This window comes from Drosophila rhopaloa, unplaced genomic scaffold (assembly GCF_018152115.1).
Source record: "Drosophila rhopaloa isolate 14029-0021.01 unplaced genomic scaffold, ASM1815211v1 contig_115, whole genome shotgun sequence".
NCBI classification, from domain to species: Eukaryota; Metazoa; Arthropoda; class Insecta; order Diptera; family Drosophilidae; genus Drosophila; species Drosophila rhopaloa.
Window position 1 is genome coordinate 4,625,786 of NW_025334990.1, and position 17,413 is coordinate 4,643,198.

Below are 17,413 nucleotides of genomic sequence, written 5' to 3' on the forward strand. Positions count from 1 at the left end.
AAAGTAAACAAAATAAATACCCCTTGTTGTCAAAACTAGCGATCCAGATACATTCAATTCCAGCTAGCAGTGCGGCAGCTGAACGATCTTTTTCATTGGCTGGAAACATTATTACAGAAAAACGAAACCGATTGGAGCCACGATCAGTTGACAGTTTGCTTTTTCTAAATTCTTATTATAAAAATTATAATACTTAGTTTAGATTTAAGACTACATATGTACATTTGAAAACAAGAATATTGAATATTGCTGTTAATAGTTTTTTATTTTTTTATATGAATTAATTTTTAAATTTTTTTATTTTTTAATTTAATTTTTTTAATTTGAACCTAATATGAAAAATAAAAACTTGTTCATTTAATCCTCCAACTAGCAACTAGCCTTTTCATTTTATTTGTTGATCGCAATCAACTCGAGTATTTTAGTCTTACTCACAATCAACTCATTCACATCGTCCACTAAATCGAATCGATCATGATCGGTTCGAGATGATTGCGAGTTTGGCAACGTTCATTTCATGGACTCGAACACGAAGCAAAAAATCAGCATGTTGATCGACCCGAAGAGCGACGATGAGCTAAAAGAACTCAAAAGCAAAATGATGCACGAGCATGATTATTCTCCGAATTTTTATTTCGGGTGTGCATCACTCACAATCACATTTCTGCAGAATGAGTTGAGTTGAATTGAGCGAAATTTGGGCACGCTGATCGAGTTGACTCGATCATACTCGTTGCAGATCTCTGGTTTGGGCCAAAAACTGCAACCAGCTAGCAGCAGCAACAGCAGCGGCAGAGCAATCAAGTACGTACGATGCTGCTGCTGCAGTTAACTAAACTGAACTCAACTAAACTTTCCACTGCACACACACACTGGCACACTCGCGCACACACTGACACCCCAGGACCCACACTGATGCAGCCGCACCAACATCAACAGAAACATCTATATAGGACTCTTGGTGGTTACTGCGGTTTGCATTTTCATATCGTTCCCTCTAATATTTCACAACAAGTTTGGTTGTTGCCTTTTCTGGCACATAAAAAGGCGAAGCTGCTGCGTTTTATGTTGTCACGTTGGCTTCAAGTGGCCCAAAGGGGAAAGACCCCTCTACCCCCATCCTCTACCCCCTCCCCCTCAGCCGTTCACACACCCCTTCACACACACATACGCACTCACACTACTAGTACCATTCTCAGCAGTTTATGGATTAAGTAAACACAAAGAGCACAAATGAACTTTTCTTGCTCTGGCAAAAATTTTGCAGTTTTAATTTTTGATTTCACTACGGACAGGGACTTTGAGAGCGAAACTTATATGACTGGGTTTTATGGGATCTGAGGTACTTCAATATTATGTTGCACTGCACAATAGTGCACTTTCGAAATTCGCAAACAAAAGAAACCGCTCAATCACTGCATTACATTATCTAGCTCAATCAAAAAATTTAATTAGCTAAAGCAAGATAACTTTGAATATTTTATTTAGATACTACATTTTACTCTATAGCTTCACAAATTAATAATGACTATAAAAATAGTCAATTTACAAGCAATAAGCCGTAAAGTTTATTGCTATGTTTATGTTACAAACAAATTGTTTTCCACTTTTACTAAACTTAATTTCCCAAAAATTTCAAGTCCACTCTAATTTGTATAGCATGTATGTACATGGAGCGATGGGAGTTTCGACCCAATTATGCATTTTTAGTGAGCGATAACGAAATCCCTGGAAACTTTTAATGCCAGCACAAGTTTTTGTTCCGACTGCCAGTCAATTTGTAGCATTTGAATAAAATGGACGCAGCTTATGTGAAGTTTATGATGTGCCAGTGCCTTATGAATCGGGCGGATTGGGGCTTAGCCGTGGGTTGCATAAATGTCGTGTACTCCTTCTTCCTGTTCATATTCTGGGTGGTGGAGCTCGTCAATTCCCTTGCCAGTGAGTGTGGGTGATTCGCTTTCTGCCCCAGAATTAACTGATGAAACTACTAATCCCCTCAGATTATCCCCTCAAGTGGGTCTTGTTGTACGGATTCAATGTGATGTTTAATGTGATCACCATGATGAGGATTGTGGAAAGGGAGTGTGTGTCAGTCTTCTACTGGATGTGTGAAACAGGTGCCCTTCTAATGTTCCGGATATACCACATATATTACCACGAAGATGATTTTTGGCTAGTCAATAGCGGTTTGTTCCGTATTTCCAACATTGTAATCGATTGTGAGGATCTTTATTTTATTAACAAACATTTGATCTAATAAATAAAAATATTTTTAATTGCAGCTTACATTGGACTATCGATGTTGGCCATGATTTATGTGATGTCTGGGTTGCATTTGGATTCAGAGGTTGAGGTCTCAGAAGAAGAAGTTATTGATGACCGCAGATTAGATCCACAGCCAGCTGGTGCTAAAACAACTGCTCAGAAGGATATGGAAAAGGTCTTTGAAAAGGAAAATGAGAAAGAGCAGAAATTGACCAATCAAAATCAGCTAGAAAACATTCCTGAAATGAAAGAACTACACTACAATGAAATTCATAAACTAGCTGATCTCGTTGACCAGGGATCCCTTCAAACTAAGGAAACTACTTCGGTTTTCGATCCCACTGCTCCCGATGAGGAAAAAGCCTCTTCTGAGGTATTTCATATCCATGAGATTCCGTAACCTTCAGCCCCGTCAGAAAGTAAACTTTCCCTTCCTGAAGATTTCTCCCATGAGATCAATGATTTAGGTGACTGCGGCGATCAAGGAAATGACATATCATTGAATGAATAGATAGCCATAAGTTTTAGTTTCGCCAGCAAACCAACATAAACAATCTAAATGAAAGTAAATAACATTTTCACTTGACCCCCAAAAGTCTGGCCGCAACTTTTGGCAACAAAGCCCAAGCGGAGAACAACAAACAAACAAATGGAGGAAAACTTGACTTAACTTTTCCGAGGGGGCTTGGCAGGGGGCTTGTGTTGGAAAAGGGATTACGATCAGAGCGTTCGATTGAGTGTGTCAATAAATTCCTGCCAGTCGACCGAGTGTAGAACATTTGTCCGGCAGCGGCGATAAATAGTTGCCACACGCTCTTGGGGAAAGGAGAGAGATCCCTTTTGGCCGGAAAGTTTCGTGTGAATTTAGTGCGGCTCATTAAGCCGGACAGTGTCAGTCATGTGTGTATGCTTGCGCCCCGGGAGCAGGGTGCAGGATGCCGGGTGCCGGGTGCCAAGTGCCGGGGCCAATGGCTTTTTGTTCAAACTTCATTAAGCTGGAGAGGAAATTGCCGGACCATTGTCATTCGCACTGTCATCGCAGTAGACTACGTTTAATAATGGCCTGGCGGGCATTTGTCAACGGGATGCTTTAGGACCTAGGCTTTAAATGAGCGCGCTCATTAAGAAAATTAATGTTTGGGATTCATTAAAAGTGTCAAAGTGCGCACATTAAAATTATATAAAACGCCGGGGAGGAGTGACAGCTCTCGTAACGAAGCCAACGTCTCGACTGTTGTCGATTTTATTAACAAACAAAGCATTAAAGTCGCATAAAATGTTGACATAGCCGCCGCGGCTTTGTTCCTGGCTGCTCATAAAACTGTCTCATATTGAGGGCTCAAGAACTGCCACACACAGCCAGCCCTTAAGCATACATACATATATATATATATATATAGTACACATATCGTGTATCTTGTCGGGGCATCTCATAAAACTAAACCGCAATTCATCAGTAAATTCCTTTCTTCTTGCTTTTTTTTTCTGGTCAGCCTGTCTGCCGGGGAATATGCTACCATTTTATGCGTCTCGTAAAATGCAAAAAAATTGTTTTTATTATAATTATTATGTTATGCATGGTGACGGAGCAAGTTTATTGCGCTCGCACATAAAAGTCGAATCCTCGATGAAGTGATGATGCTGTCGAACTTTGGTCTTCGGTTTCCCCCCAACTCGCAACTTGACGGTGCTGCTTATCTCCGTGCCATTTATAATGGCAAATTATTTCAGATTTTCGCTTAACTTTCAGCCATTTGAAACAATGACACAAGCATTGAGCAAAGTCAACAACCTTCACTGCTGCAGCTTGCACTTTGTCCTTGCTTTTGCTGCACTGAGAAAAATATATTTAAGTCATAATACAAATATCTAATTTTTGTTCTTTATTTTTCTGGCAAAAATTTAATAGCATTTTATTCTTAAACTTACATTTGTTTATCATGTTAGTGTAATCTGCCAAAAAATTATCAATAATTATTCTGAAAATATTTTTAAACATTTTAAATATAAGTCTATTCTCGGAATTTATGAGAGAAATAAAAAAGTATTTATTCAGAACTCAGACGAATAATTAAAATAACTTAATTTATTTGAAATATTTAAAACTGTTTTTAAGCTGATATTTAATTTAGTGATTTACATGGGAGCACAAAATAAACATTTTTAAAATATTAGTAGAAAATTAAAATATGTATTATTTAATGTTCTAAATCACTGGTGCAACAAATGGTTGTGAAGAAAGAAAAGGTATTACAACATATAAAGTTCTAATGGATTGTTTTTGCATTTAATGGAATATTTAAATATAGTAAACGATATACCTTTTTTTTCTCCGTGTAGATGCAGCTTGGAGGGGCCGCATGTCACGCACTGGAAAATGCTTAACGCTCCCCAGCACAACACGCATAAGCCCCAACCGAGAAAGGGGGACTGGGAGCCACACAATGGGAGTTTTACGTGATGGCTGCCACGGAGGAGGTCTTGTGTACAGTTAAAGTTTCTGGCTCATTAGTATGATGCTTAAAAAATATTAAATGTGTGCGACCTGAGGGTCTTGTAAGTGCACAAAGATAGTTAGTTAAGCGTACATAAAGATAGTTCCGGTCATAGAAATAAATTGCACTCTTTGCGGGCATAATGCCACAGGATGGCTTCAATCTGGGCCCACGCGTCGTATGCGCAATGGCCAACCAATTGCAACAATCAATGTTTTATTGTTCAGCAAATACGGTAGGCAAGTCCGGGCCTCAAGCCGCAAGCCACAAAGCCAGCAACTTGAGAGACAGGAAAAAGCAGGGAAAACCCGAGCAGGCAAATAAATGAAGGCCGTAATTATTGCCGAGGAAAATACAGACGCCGGAACGGGGCCAAAATGTCACGTACTGGCAATAAACCGCTGCTAATTTACGATGCCCCGGACTGTTTCTGGTCCTGATCCTGTCCAAAGTGGAAGTCGAAGTCGAAGTCCGAGTCCTGTTCCTGCGGTCCTCAGCCACTAACAAAAGGCAGCGGAAGTCAAAAGGCAAACGCCTAAGCAGTTTGACCAACTCGAGAAGTCCGGAATGTTTCGCATTACGGCCGCTGCATAGAAATGGCCATCAAATCGACGGCGAGAGGGCGAACCTATCGAAACTGCCAATAACCAGGACAAAGGCCTAATGCGCATTAGCCGCCCTGGAACGTGCATTAGATATATTAAAAGCGGAGCATGTCCAGTGGTCTGTGTACTGTGGAGCTTGCATTGTCCGCAGTTGCGTTTTGTTTGCATCCATTAGCGGAAACGCACTGAGGCAGAACCGAGGACGGCAGATTTTCCCATTTCCCCTGGCTTAATTTCCAAAAATAATTGCGTTGAAAACTCGAAACTCAACAGGCAGCGAAGAGCGGCGAGAGCAAAAATGGGAATTCGAATTCGAAAAGTGTTTCTCTTAAATTCGCCGCCGTGGAGACTTGCCAAAAATTTGCGTATAAGAGAGCAATTTGCGGCGCCTGCGTCGGCCGGAAAAGTCTACAGGAAAATCAGCTGGTTTCGGTGATTCCGTCTACTTGAAACGGCCACATTGAAGCAGTTTGTCAATAGTTACGCTCAGGACGCGACGCGTCTGCCGAACCGTTTAAAGAACGCCGAGCTGGGTGTCTAAAAATTATTAAAACATTTCCAATTCGAAACACCCAACGCTAAAGACTGAAAGCCGAAATAAAAACTAATCAAATCCATAATTCTGAAAAGTAAAACGGGTATAGTAGCAGTTTAAGCGTTAAATTAAATCCTTCAAGTCGCGAGTTCTTACCTACTTACCTTTTTTTTTGAATAATTAACTAACCAAAATAAGCGAAACCCGCATAATTAGCAGGCAAACAAGTAAAAAACCCCGAGACTGAGTACAAAATCAAAAAAAGATAAATACAAATCAGCCAAAGAGGCGCACACAAACAAGCCGAACGGAAGCTGTCCGTTTGTGTGTAGTTGTGTGTGTGTGTGTGTGTGTGAGGTCCTCAGGAAGTGGGGAACATCATCATCAGCATCTTCATATCCTTCGTGGTCGCCGCTGCTGTCGTCATCGTTGTCACAACTCGGCATAAATATTTATGTTGACGAATCTACCTGCGGCATAGCGTCGCTAATGAAGCGGGCAAAATGAAAATGAAAGGACATAATTATGCTTATGTGTGAGTATAATGAATATGAATTTTATGCCACAAGGCCAGCAGGGGGGGATTTTTCCACTGCACTTTGTTCTAGGAAAACCGCTCGGGGAACTCGTGCATTTTGTTTGTTTTCCCTTGCTGTTAAAAGTCTGAACCTTAACTTTATTTTTTGCTCTCGGTCAGGTTTGCTTTGAGCACAATTGTACTGTTCTTCGGGTAAGTTTATTGGTTCTTAACTTGATTAGTTGGGTGGGCCATGTTGGTGCAATTAGGCAACTGCATTAGAGAAAACTTTTCGCTGGCAAGTTTGTAACTTGAGTGCAAATTGCTGTCGTCCAATCATCTTCCATAAAGTTTTCAACACGAGTCCATGAACTCTGTCATTGTTTTGGAGCCAATCCATTGTTTCCATTCAGCTGCTAACTGAGTTATGACCCCATTTGGGTTTGTTCGTGTTCCCACATTCGACTAACATTTGAACTCCCCCACCCGCCCTGCTAATTGGTATATTGTAGGAGTCATTCTGTGGACCCGGGGTGATCAAAACCAAAAGGCTGCTAAGAGATTACGCTGACACAACGAGAACAGCAGCAGCAACAACAAAGAAAGAGCACTGCCAGCAGCAGACATTCAACAGAACTTTTTGTATATTTATTAGAGTATGAATTAATTCAAGTATGAGCACAGTGTGTGTGTGTGTGTGTGTGTGTTGCGGGGAAAGAGTTAAGCCTTCGAGGCACATTCTGAATCAGATTCGTAGAACGGAAAAAGGCCAGGGGAAAGCCACCGCAGCCCGACGCGATTTTCCTTTTTTCTTCTTGATTTTTTTTTCGACTATCCCCTAAGGCGAATTTTGTTGCAAACGTTAGCACATTTTTTTTCACTCCACCCAGTGTGTATGGGCGTATGTAATTCATGTACACGACCTTGGTATATAACAAAAAAAATGTGTCTGTGTGAAAGCAACAACTCGCTTTCATAATTAAAATGCAGAAATATATGGCCCAGGATGGCGACCTCAAGATACCCACAGCTTGATACTCAGTGGGAATTAATTATAATCAGTGAACTATAGTATTTTAAAATGTATAAAAATTATTTTTGCATACTTTTGGGACACAAAAAGTGCAACAAATATGTTATGAAAGCATTCCTAAACGAACCTTGAACTCCAAAGCGCACAAACATTTATAGTGCATTTATTAATAGCAGTTCCAGCTGGGGACCAAGAAAACCTCTGAAAAGGCGAACTGGGCGGATGACGATTACCTTGACTATGAAAATATTTCTCACACATGAGCTGCTTGGGCGCATCGCCTTTCCCCTTTCCGTTTCCTGTGCCTCCCATTAACATTTTAGTCTATGTTGAGGCACAACCAAAAGCAGCCACTATTCAGCGAGGGTTGGGCGAGGATTTCCACGAAACTCGCTGCAAACGGAGATGGAGATTGCCGCCGACTGCAATCCATCAAGCGACCTTCGCAGGCGTTGGCCCGAGTGTTCGCTTCAGACTGGTTAACTGCCTTCACCTGGGGACACCTTGACACAGACAAAGGTCAGGCCGTGTGTGTTGGGCACACAAAGGCCAAGTGACAACCGAACCCACCTCCCTCCCCGCCATCTTCCATGACTGAGTTAAGCAGGAATGCAGATGCCCCGTCGATTCGATAGTTTATTGTATTTCTGAGAAAACGTTTAGCACAGATATGCACATTAGTTTCGCTCCAGATTCCGTGGGCGGTTTAGAGCGGGGTTTCCTTCGTATCTATCGTATCTATTGGGCTCCCTTACTCCGCTGGAAAATCCGGGCAGCGGCAGCAGCAAAAGCAGCGAAATGAGCAGCAGGAGCTGCATCGTGAAACCAAGTGTTAGCAGCCACATTTCAAATGGAACTGAGCAAAACAAGCTGATAGCACAAATAAAGTCAGCACGTGGAAAATATTAACAGCACACAGAAAAAATATATCAAAGTATTTGTAAAATATTATTTAATATTCGTTCAGGTCGATCTTAAACATAACACATAAAAACTCGACTATTAATTTAAGATTGAAGTCGATTCTAAGCAATTTATAACGATGACATGTTTGTTTATTTATTTATTTATTTTTTAAATTCAAATGATTCTGTTTATTCAATTTATGTTCAAAAATAATAATTAGATTAATATCTCCTATTGCGCTGCGCATTTTTGCGATGGAAAGAAATTTTAAAATCACTCAATTATAATGTAAATGATGTAAGTCCAACCATCCCAAACATGATTTTTTAAGTGTGCGGGATTTTCCAAGCTCGAATCGAGATAAGGAGACAGGGGTCAAGGGGCTCACAGTGGGTTGGCAGCTTGTTAAAAACTTGTGAAAGAGTTCGCTCGATTGAAATGATTAATTAATTGGTGGATTCGAGGTAAACTGAGCGCGTCGAGACGAGCATCATTTATCATGGTTGTGGACTTAATTCGAACGCTTTGGCTTCACTGGGGAAATAAAAAATAAAAGGAAAATTGTGTTATTTTAGGGCGGCGGTACATTATGATTTCGTCTAAGGCTTTTTTTTTCTTGTTTTCCATAGACTTCTCCTCTTCCTTTGTTTGCCATTCATCTCTGACTCCCCATTGACTCTCGAACCGCCCTGTGTTTTGCAGTTTACGTGTTAAGTGCTTGGCAAGCACGATTAAGGCGCTTTATCACCCGCAACAACGGCAGCAACACGAACGACAAGCACGCCAGCAACAGCAGCAGCACCACCAGCAACACCACCAACGGCAGCAGCAACAGAGTCAACAGCAACAGCTGCGACAGCAGCAACATCAGCAGCAGCAGCAGTAGCAGCAACACATCGCGCTGTAGTCACACACATTGACACGCCCCCAATCCAGATATACACATATACATATATATATACTGTCGGATATATACACACGAGATGCTGAAAACTGTGACAACAGCAATGGCCGCCGCCGATGACAATGTCCCAGCGAGCATTTTGGAAATAGAACTGCCAGCCATTTTGCTCAACGAGAGCCTCTTCATCGAGCTGAATGGCAATCTCACCCAGCTGGTGGACACGACCAGCAATCTCAGCCAAATTATCTGGAATCGCAGCGAAAACGGTTATGGCAACAGCAACATTCTCGACATGGACGCAGAGCAGAGGGCGGCGGTCGAGTTCTGGCTACTGGTCAAAATGATCGCCATGGCCGTCGTCCTGGGACTCATGATACTCGTCACCATTATAGGCAAGTACTTAATCAAAATCAAATCCAAATTTAAATTACCAAAAGGAAGTGCCTGGTGGGGGATGGGCATTAAATTATTCTCAAATTTATGCCGCCGGGATAAGGCTGGAAAAAGTTTCCATATCGCCGCCGAAAACTGAACTGTAAATGAAGTGAAATTTATGATGCAGAAGATTTTTATTGCGCCCTCTTGGTAGATTTTTATTGATTTTTGGGCTTACAAAGATGATTTGCTGCCGCCTTCTCTAAGAAATGGGCTCGAGAATAGACCTGGGGATGGGTGTCGGGTGCCTAAGTGTAGGGTGGATGATTGTTTTGGTTGGCTGGATGATGTACGAGGAGTTCTTTGAGCTGTGCGCCGCAAAGATGCCGCCCAAAGTTTCCAAAAATGTTTGCCGCGCCACGTGAAAAGCTATTAAAACGGCGCCAAGGCGTCAAATGCAAATTACGACAAACACACACACATTTTGGCAGAGAGCTCTGAGTATACAGAGAAAAACATGGTTCACCTATTGCTATTTTTGAAGATAATACTTAGCAAAATTTAAATTTGGCAATCAAAATACCGTAAAGTACATGTTAAATAAAGAAATAAATTTAACTTCATAATTTAAAATGTTTTTTACTAAAAATTGTATTATAAATTTGTTATACAATAAAGTTAGTTATTAAATATTTTATTTGAATTATATTTCAATTTAATGACAAGTCAGCACATCATTTTAAAGTACATTATGTACTACAACATAAAATTTAAATAGATCTTCCAAACTTCATATTTTGCAAAAAAAACTATTAAGCATATAAAAATAATATTGCTTGAATTATTTAAACAAAATTCTTTGAAAAGAAATGACAGCCTCAGCATTAAAATTAACATATCTGAACGTAGCTTTCACATAACATTAAAGGTCACAAAGAGGACTGGTCCCATAATGCAATACCTAACTAATCACCAATTTCTGCAAGATTTTCCTACGTGCTAACACACATATACGAGCAAGCAGTTTGGGTGACGAGGCGAACACACGTCGTATGAGCAACATTTCCCAGGCAAGACATATGCAAATGCATTTTCTGGCACGGGCCAAACGACGACAAAACGTTTTGACAACCTGCAGACAAGCTCGCTGTCTCAGCAGCTCCAGAAGTCGAGCTCCGAAGGGGGGGCATCAAAGGATGTCGAAGGGGGCTGGCGTCACTCTGGCTGCCATTGAAAGGGGGTTTTGGCCTGGTCCAAAGTGTGGGCGAGATGAGGTGGCACTGCGGCAATTACAATTTGCCAAGTTGCATGCGCTTAATCAAAGCAAGCAACGACAATGATGATGGCGATGATGGAGCTGGCTGCCATCCCGTTCTCATTTGCATCCCACAGGCGAGGACAGCCAAAAAGATTCTGGGAGAGGAGAACGGGGGAGGGTGGACGAGTGGGACACATGCACGATTGCCTGCAATTAGGCTGGGAAATGAAGACTCCTTTGACACGAAGTCTTTGCCACTGATTGATTTTGCACGAACCCATTGAAAGTTTCCCATCCCATCCCCATCGCCCCAAAAACGACACACAAAAGATAATGACTTTGGCCACTCAACGTTTCCAATTAACTGCATTCGAGGCAGTTTACTTATTCATCGGCAATGAATCGGAAAGCTTAGTGCTGCATTTACCGCCTCACTAAATATATTAATTTATCAATTTATCGCTTTCTGATGGGGTTCCTGTTTTGTGTATTACTCTCCACAGGCAACGTTTTCGTAATTGCCGCCATTATACTCGAGAGAAACTTGCAGAATGTTGCCAATTATTTGGTTGCATCTCTGGCAGTGGCTGATTTATTTGTTGCCTGTCTTGTGATGCCACTCGGCGCCGTCTACGAGGTAAGTTGTCGTTCTCTTTCACTTTACACAGAAATAAAAAAATACGGAAAAGCTTACATTTAAAAGATAAAGCGATAAAGTATGGTCAACATTTTTTATACATTTTCCATAATTTTCCTTAAAAATATTTTGAAATTATCTTAAGAATTGTTGAATTAAAATTCTGGGCAAATTAACAAAAAAACATTTAATTCACATTACAATCCTATAGATATTTATTTAACGACTGCTGATATACAAATCATTACCAATTTTTAAGCTATCACATTTATGGGAATTTGGTTAGTAATAATAGAGATGATAGATATATATATATACCTTATTTTTTGCTCAGTGCACTGTCACTGCTATTGCTGAACCAACTCGATTACCCTAATGGAAACTTGAGCAGGAATGCTGGCAAATGAAATTAGGCGCCAAAGAGTTGACACTGGCCCTGGGCAACCTCGTTTGCTGGGCGGCTAATTGTTTCAATTGCATCATCACTGGCAAACAATGTGTTGCTAAATGTCACTCCTTTCTTCTTTCGCCCCTTTTGAAAACGCTCCGCCGACAGATAAGTAATGGATGGATATTGGGACCGGAACTGTGCGACATTTGGACGTCTTGCGATGTCCTCTGCTGCACGGCATCCATTCTGCACCTGGTGGCCATTGCGGCGGACAGGTGAGTGCTGCCAGTCAGCCAGTCTAGCTAGCTATTTCCCGGTGTGACAGATGGCAATTTGGACCACCTTCCGTTGCAGATATTGGACCGTGACCAATATCGACTACAACAACCTGCGGACGCCGCGTCGCGTCTTCCTTATGATTTTCTGCGTCTGGTTTGCGGCACTGATTGTTTCCTTGGCCCCGCAATTTGGCTGGAAGGATCCGGATTACATGAAGCGCATTGAGGAGCAGCACTGCATGGTGTCGCAGGATGTGGGCTATCAGGTGAGCAATCCCGATTGCAGCAATCTTCAGTAGAGAAAGTTTAACAAAGTTAAATGGGTTAGCTTTGAAATTATTTGTAGTTGCATTTGACACATACGTATTTAATATGATTAAAATAAAATAAATTCATAAATGAAAACTAATTTTATATATTTTCTCTGATAGATATTTGCCACTTGTTGCACTTTCTATGTTCCGCTGCTGGTTATCCTGTTTCTGTACTGGAAAATCTACATAATTGCCAGGAAGCGCATACAGCGGCGCGCCCAGAAGTCCTTTAATGTCACACTAACGGAGACCGACGTAAGTTAATCAACATCAAGGCAATCTCAGCCGAAGCTAAGTGCCTCACAAAATCCATGTGATAAATGCCAAGTGTCTACTTAGCCAGCCTCCAAAGAAAAAGAGTGCAAAAATTACTCATACGCCCAGTGGCACAAATAAAGATATTCCACAAGTATGCTGCTATTCTATTCCGCCATTTGCCATCTATATTTTCGGGGGCTGGCTAAGTGGATGTTGATGCTGCTGCTCGAGAAGTGTATTTGCTTGCCTGCCATAATGAGTGTGTCATTAACAGAAACAATAATGCGAATGGGAACGTGGTAGTTCAGCGGTTGGAGGTCGGGGAAAGTCCTCAGCTGCTCATTAGCATGCCCAAGTGAGCACTCGAAGCGAGCCGCTGCGGCGAAAGCCAAACAAATGCCAACCGAGATTTATGATCACCCCAATGTGTGGCCCTGTTTTAGCGGCAGATAGTAGCAACACTGTTCTTAATTCATTATTTAATCAGGATCATTTTAAATTACATTTGAAATGGTTTTTTTTAAAGTTCCCATTCGTTAATTTCTCCTTTGGAAATTTAATTATTGTTTTACTTCTTTATAATTCATAGTAAGATAGATTAAAATCGAATAAAATAACATATTATTTAATGATATACAAATATTAATTTTTGAACATATCGTTTTTCGTAAAACTTTTGATTATAATTTTCATTTGTTTGGCAATACAATAATGAAATAAAAAAAAGAATTTTTTGTCCGTGTATATGGAATGACTATACCAATAAGAACTCGATTATTTCACATTTTCATTTGATTTGTTTTTATAACGTTGACACAAGCCAAATGTGCTTCCCCGAACAGTTTTCATCAAGTTCATAAAGAAGCATTGCCCATAAACAAGTTTAGTACAAGCTTCTCGCACAATTTATTTTTATCGAAAACAGTGCGATTCCACGGTGCGGGAGCTGAAGAAGGAGCGCGGCAAGCGGCGGGCGGAGCGGAAGCGCCAGGAGGCGGGGGAGCGGACGCCGGTGGGCGGGGAGGCGGACTCGCAGCTGCAGCGGCGTCCTCGCAAGCGGATTCGCATATGTTTTGGCCGCAACACGAACACGGCCAACATCACGGCGGGATCCGAGGGAGCGGTGGCCAGATCGATGGCCGCCATTGCCGTGGACTTTGCCAGCTTGGCCATTACGCGGGAGGAGACCGAGTTCAGCACCAGCAACTACGACAACAAAAGTCACGCCGGCACCGAACTCACCACCGTATCCAGCGATGCGGACGATGTAAGTGCGCCTATTGTCTTTCGATGTAATTTGAAATTACAGTAGAGCTTCTAGTTCGAATAAGAAGTATTATCAGGTGGAAATTCCACACCTTAAATTAGGTGTTTTTTTTAAGGACAATTTTTTCTTGGTTTTCTATTTGGGTAGAATGAGAGTCTAAATACAAAATATTTATATTTTGTAACAATTTTAAGGTACATCATCATTATTAAACGACGTCGAATTATAAGTAAAATCAAATTTTTTACACTTAATTTAAAGATATCTTTACATAAACAGAAAATTTTCTAAAATCATATTTATTTTTACGCTTGACCTAGTTATTATTTAAGTAAAAATAACTCGTGTTAAATTAATGATCGCCAAGAATCAAAAGTAATGAATATAGTTTTACATATTATCCGTCGTCTAATTAGTTAGAATAGCACCATATTTTCGCTTAAAAATAATATATTTTTAATATTTACAGAATAACTTAGCCTTGTGAAATAATATTTTTCTATAAGTTTAAATTGACAAAAGCTCTTTGACAAATATTTCGTTGTTCTATTAAAGAAAAACCTTTTTTAATGCTTCCTAAAATATAATATTAGGCCATTGAGGAATATTTATTTAAAAGACTGTAACATAATTACAACGTTTTCGTCGTGCAAATTCGTAGAACTAATTACACATTTTCCTTTAACCGAAATTTAAGTTCTTAGTACGAGAGTTTACCTAATGAAGCTCGGCTGTAGTGTAGTCATAGTCATTTGTTCGTCGCACGCCCTTTGTTTGTGTGAGAATAACCCTTGACCCCCGCTCCACCCGCAGTACCGCACCAGCAACGCGAATGAAATCATCACGTTGTCGCAGCAGGTGGCCCATGCCACGCAGCACCATCTGATAGCCTCGCATCTGAACGCCATAACGCCGCTGGCCCAGTCCATCGCCATGGGCGGTGCTGGCTGCCTGACAACGACCTCGCCCCCGGGAGGCGGAGTGGGCGGCGGTGGTGAGGGCGAGGGGGCAGGCGGAGCCGAAGCCGGAACGGAGGGCAGCAGTCCGGGGAAGAACGCCGGAGTGGGCCTGGGCGGAGTGCTGGCCAGCATCGCCAATCCGCACCAGAAGCTGGCCAAGAGGCGACAGCTACTGGAGGCCAAGAGGGAGAGGAAGGCGGCCCAGACACTGGCCATCATCACCGGCGCCTTCGTCATCTGCTGGCTGCCATTCTTCGTGATGGCCCTCACAATGAGCCTGTGCAAGGAGTGCGAGATCCACACGGCGGTGGCATCGCTCTTCCTCTGGCTGGGCTACTTCAACTCGACCTTAAATCCGGTATGCAAATTATGACCTGCCTTTGTCCCACTCTTCTTGGCCTAAACTGTCTCTTAAGTTTCATCTTTCAGAAGAACAAACTCAAGGATCTTTAAAGCATACATTTTTATTTAATTTTAAAATAGTGTAGAATCGCGTGTTACATCAATACAAAGACTTTTCAAAAAAAAATTTTAAAAAACCATTTGGAAAATTTATAAATTTATTTTAAGTATTAAAATTACCTAACATTTATTTAATAAAAAAAGTCAAATTATCAAAAAACATGGGACATTAAAAGAAACAAATAAAAAAATTTTATTATCATTGCGATACAACTTTAGAACTATGACTTGATATTTATAGACCATGACCTTCCATGTGTTACTAATGTTTTGTTTAGGCGCTTGTTTAATTCAGAGATTAATAATCTCCTCATTAACCTTAATCTATTTAATATTGGTTTACAATTATTTTAACTGCTAAACATTTCTTTGAAATCCCGCTTTTTTTTAAAACCAGGTCATCTACACCATCTTCAATCCAGAATTTCGACGGGCCTTCAAGAGGATTCTCTTTGGTCGAAAGGCTGCGGCCAGAGCACGCAGTGCGAAAATTTGATTTCAACTGAAGGATAACGAGGACCAGTATTTGTAATTAAGGTCAGGCGGAGAAGAAGCCAAGGACAGTATCGACTGGAACGCAATACGCTACGGAATTGGCATTGTATAAGATGTAATTAGCAAGTAGAGACGATGTTCTAGCAGTGACAATCCGAATTAGATGTAACTAAATAACTAAAATTCCTCACCACACACACGTGCCCCAAAAAGACAAAACCCGAAAAAAACAAAAGCAAATTGAAACCGAAACCAATCGAGTAAATGAAACTTGGAATTATGGTAGCTGATACTCACTAATTATGTAAGTTAAGCGTATGTAATTTATATATATTTCTAAAGTCTTCCCTGTGTCTTAAAGAAACCCGAGAGTAGTACGTGTAGAAATCCTAGATACCTAAGTAAGTTGGCAGAATAGTGATCTGAGATCGAAAATAATCGGTTATAGGCTGGGTCCAAAGAACTTCTTACGCTTTCATACTCTGTGTTAGTTAAACGTGTTTAGTTATAGCCTAAGCTGCGAAATGCTCAATTATTTCAATTGGATAAGTACATTTACATAAAAGTCAATATCAGAAAAATTAACGAATTTACACTGCAAAACTCATGACGACACTTAAATCCCAAAAATGTTGCATAACATCACGTCACGGCTAATTAGGCAAGTACACCCAACTTTATTCAGCAAAATTAGCATAAATTCAAAACCGAAAGTTCAACTTTTGTTGCTAATATTCCGCACACATACAGACACCACTGGAAAAACCAGGAAACCGCAACAAAAAGTTTAAGCCATGATACATGATATGCAGTTATATGCTACACGCATTCGTACCTAGCCGTATATATATAGTATAGTATATTTCTTGTAAATAAACGGACTTACAGTTTTAGCAGATAGTGAACCAACCAAAACCTACAACCACAACAAGAGCAACAACCACTCCAAGAACAACTATATATATACATGTGGGTCTGTACGAAAGGGCCATTAAGTCAATGCTGCAGTTGAAACCTAATACGCTTCGGTATGCACATATATGCGTACATATGTCTATCTTGATATGTATTTGTATGTGTTTTGTGTGTGTGTGTTTATGCAACTTCTCGATGTGTACTTGATGTCAAAGTTATTAAAATTGTGTTTTATCAAAAGCGTATTATACCTGCACTCGATATCTTATTCATGGATCAAGAATATCCCTTCACTGGGCGGTGTAAAGTTGGATATTTTTGGGGGTTTTGAAATGGTCATCGGTGTGTGATTCGGTGCTCAACTCTAAATTGACTAACTTTTCAGCTCAATTCCGACCGCACGCACGTCTGTATTGTTTGTAGCTGGTCGAAATGTCAGCGCATTGAAATGTCAAAGTTCAAGTGCACACTCACACCACCCAAATTGGGTGGGAGTGGCCGTTGGGCGGTGGGTGGTGGGCAGGTTTCGGGGCAGGAGATG

General features: G+C 40.8%; 3 protein-coding genes across 3 annotated transcripts; 2 read left to right on the forward strand and 1 right to left on the reverse strand.

Moving 5' to 3' along the window:
- The first annotated feature begins 1,796 nt into the window (after positions 1-1,796).
- LOC108038395 lies at positions 1,797-2,668 on the forward strand. Its single transcript, XM_017115169.1, has 3 exons — positions 1,797-1,947; positions 2,004-2,222; positions 2,286-2,668. Exons 1-3 carry the CDS (start codon positions 1,797-1,799, stop codon positions 2,666-2,668), a joined length of 753 nt encoding a protein of 250 aa, XP_016970658.1.
- Positions 2,669-5,859: 3,191 nt separating this feature from the next.
- LOC108038390 (5-hydroxytryptamine receptor 2B) lies at positions 5,860-17,022 on the forward strand. Its single transcript, XM_044457816.1, has 9 exons — positions 5,860-6,438; positions 9,062-9,655; positions 11,400-11,533; positions 12,090-12,199; positions 12,279-12,468; positions 12,634-12,771; positions 13,700-14,041; positions 14,855-15,358; positions 15,860-17,022. Exons 2-9 carry the CDS (start codon positions 9,343-9,345, stop codon positions 15,956-15,958), a joined length of 1,830 nt encoding a protein of 609 aa, XP_044313751.1. The 5' UTR covers positions 5,860-6,438; positions 9,062-9,342; the 3' UTR covers positions 15,959-17,022.
- LOC108038393 lies at positions 8,070-8,304 on the reverse strand. The gene has a single exon (XM_017115167.2). The coding sequence runs from the start codon at positions 8,296-8,298 to the stop codon at positions 8,131-8,133; it is 168 nt and encodes a 55-aa protein (XP_016970656.1). The 5' UTR covers positions 8,299-8,304; the 3' UTR covers positions 8,070-8,130.
- Positions 17,023-17,413: the final 391 nt, after the last annotated feature.

Bases quoted from the DNA above. Each gene is read 5' to 3' on its own strand.
- LOC108038395 (XM_017115169.1), top strand. From the start codon at position 1,797: ATGGACGCAGCTTATGTGAAGTTTATGATGTGCCAGTGCCTTATGAAT. The intron at 1,948-2,003 runs GTGGGTGATTCG...TAATCCCCTCAG, and splicing joins CAATTCCCTTGCCAGTGAGT to ATTATCCCCTCAAGTGGGTC. The intron at 2,223-2,285 runs GTGAGGATCTTT...TTTTAATTGCAG, and splicing joins TTCCAACATTGTAATCGATT to CTTACATTGGACTATCGATG.
- LOC108038393 (XM_017115167.2), bottom strand. From the start codon at position 8,298: ATGTGGCTGCTAACACTTGGTTTCACGATGCAGCTCCTGCTGCTCATT.
- LOC108038390 (XM_044457816.1), top strand. From the start codon at position 9,343: ATGCTGAAAACTGTGACAACAGCAATGGCCGCCGCCGATGACAATGTC. The intron at 9,656-11,399 runs GCAAGTACTTAA...TACTCTCCACAG, and splicing joins GATACTCGTCACCATTATAG to GCAACGTTTTCGTAATTGCC. The intron at 15,359-15,859 runs GTATGCAAATTA...TTTTAAAACCAG, and splicing joins TCAACTCGACCTTAAATCCG to GTCATCTACACCATCTTCAA.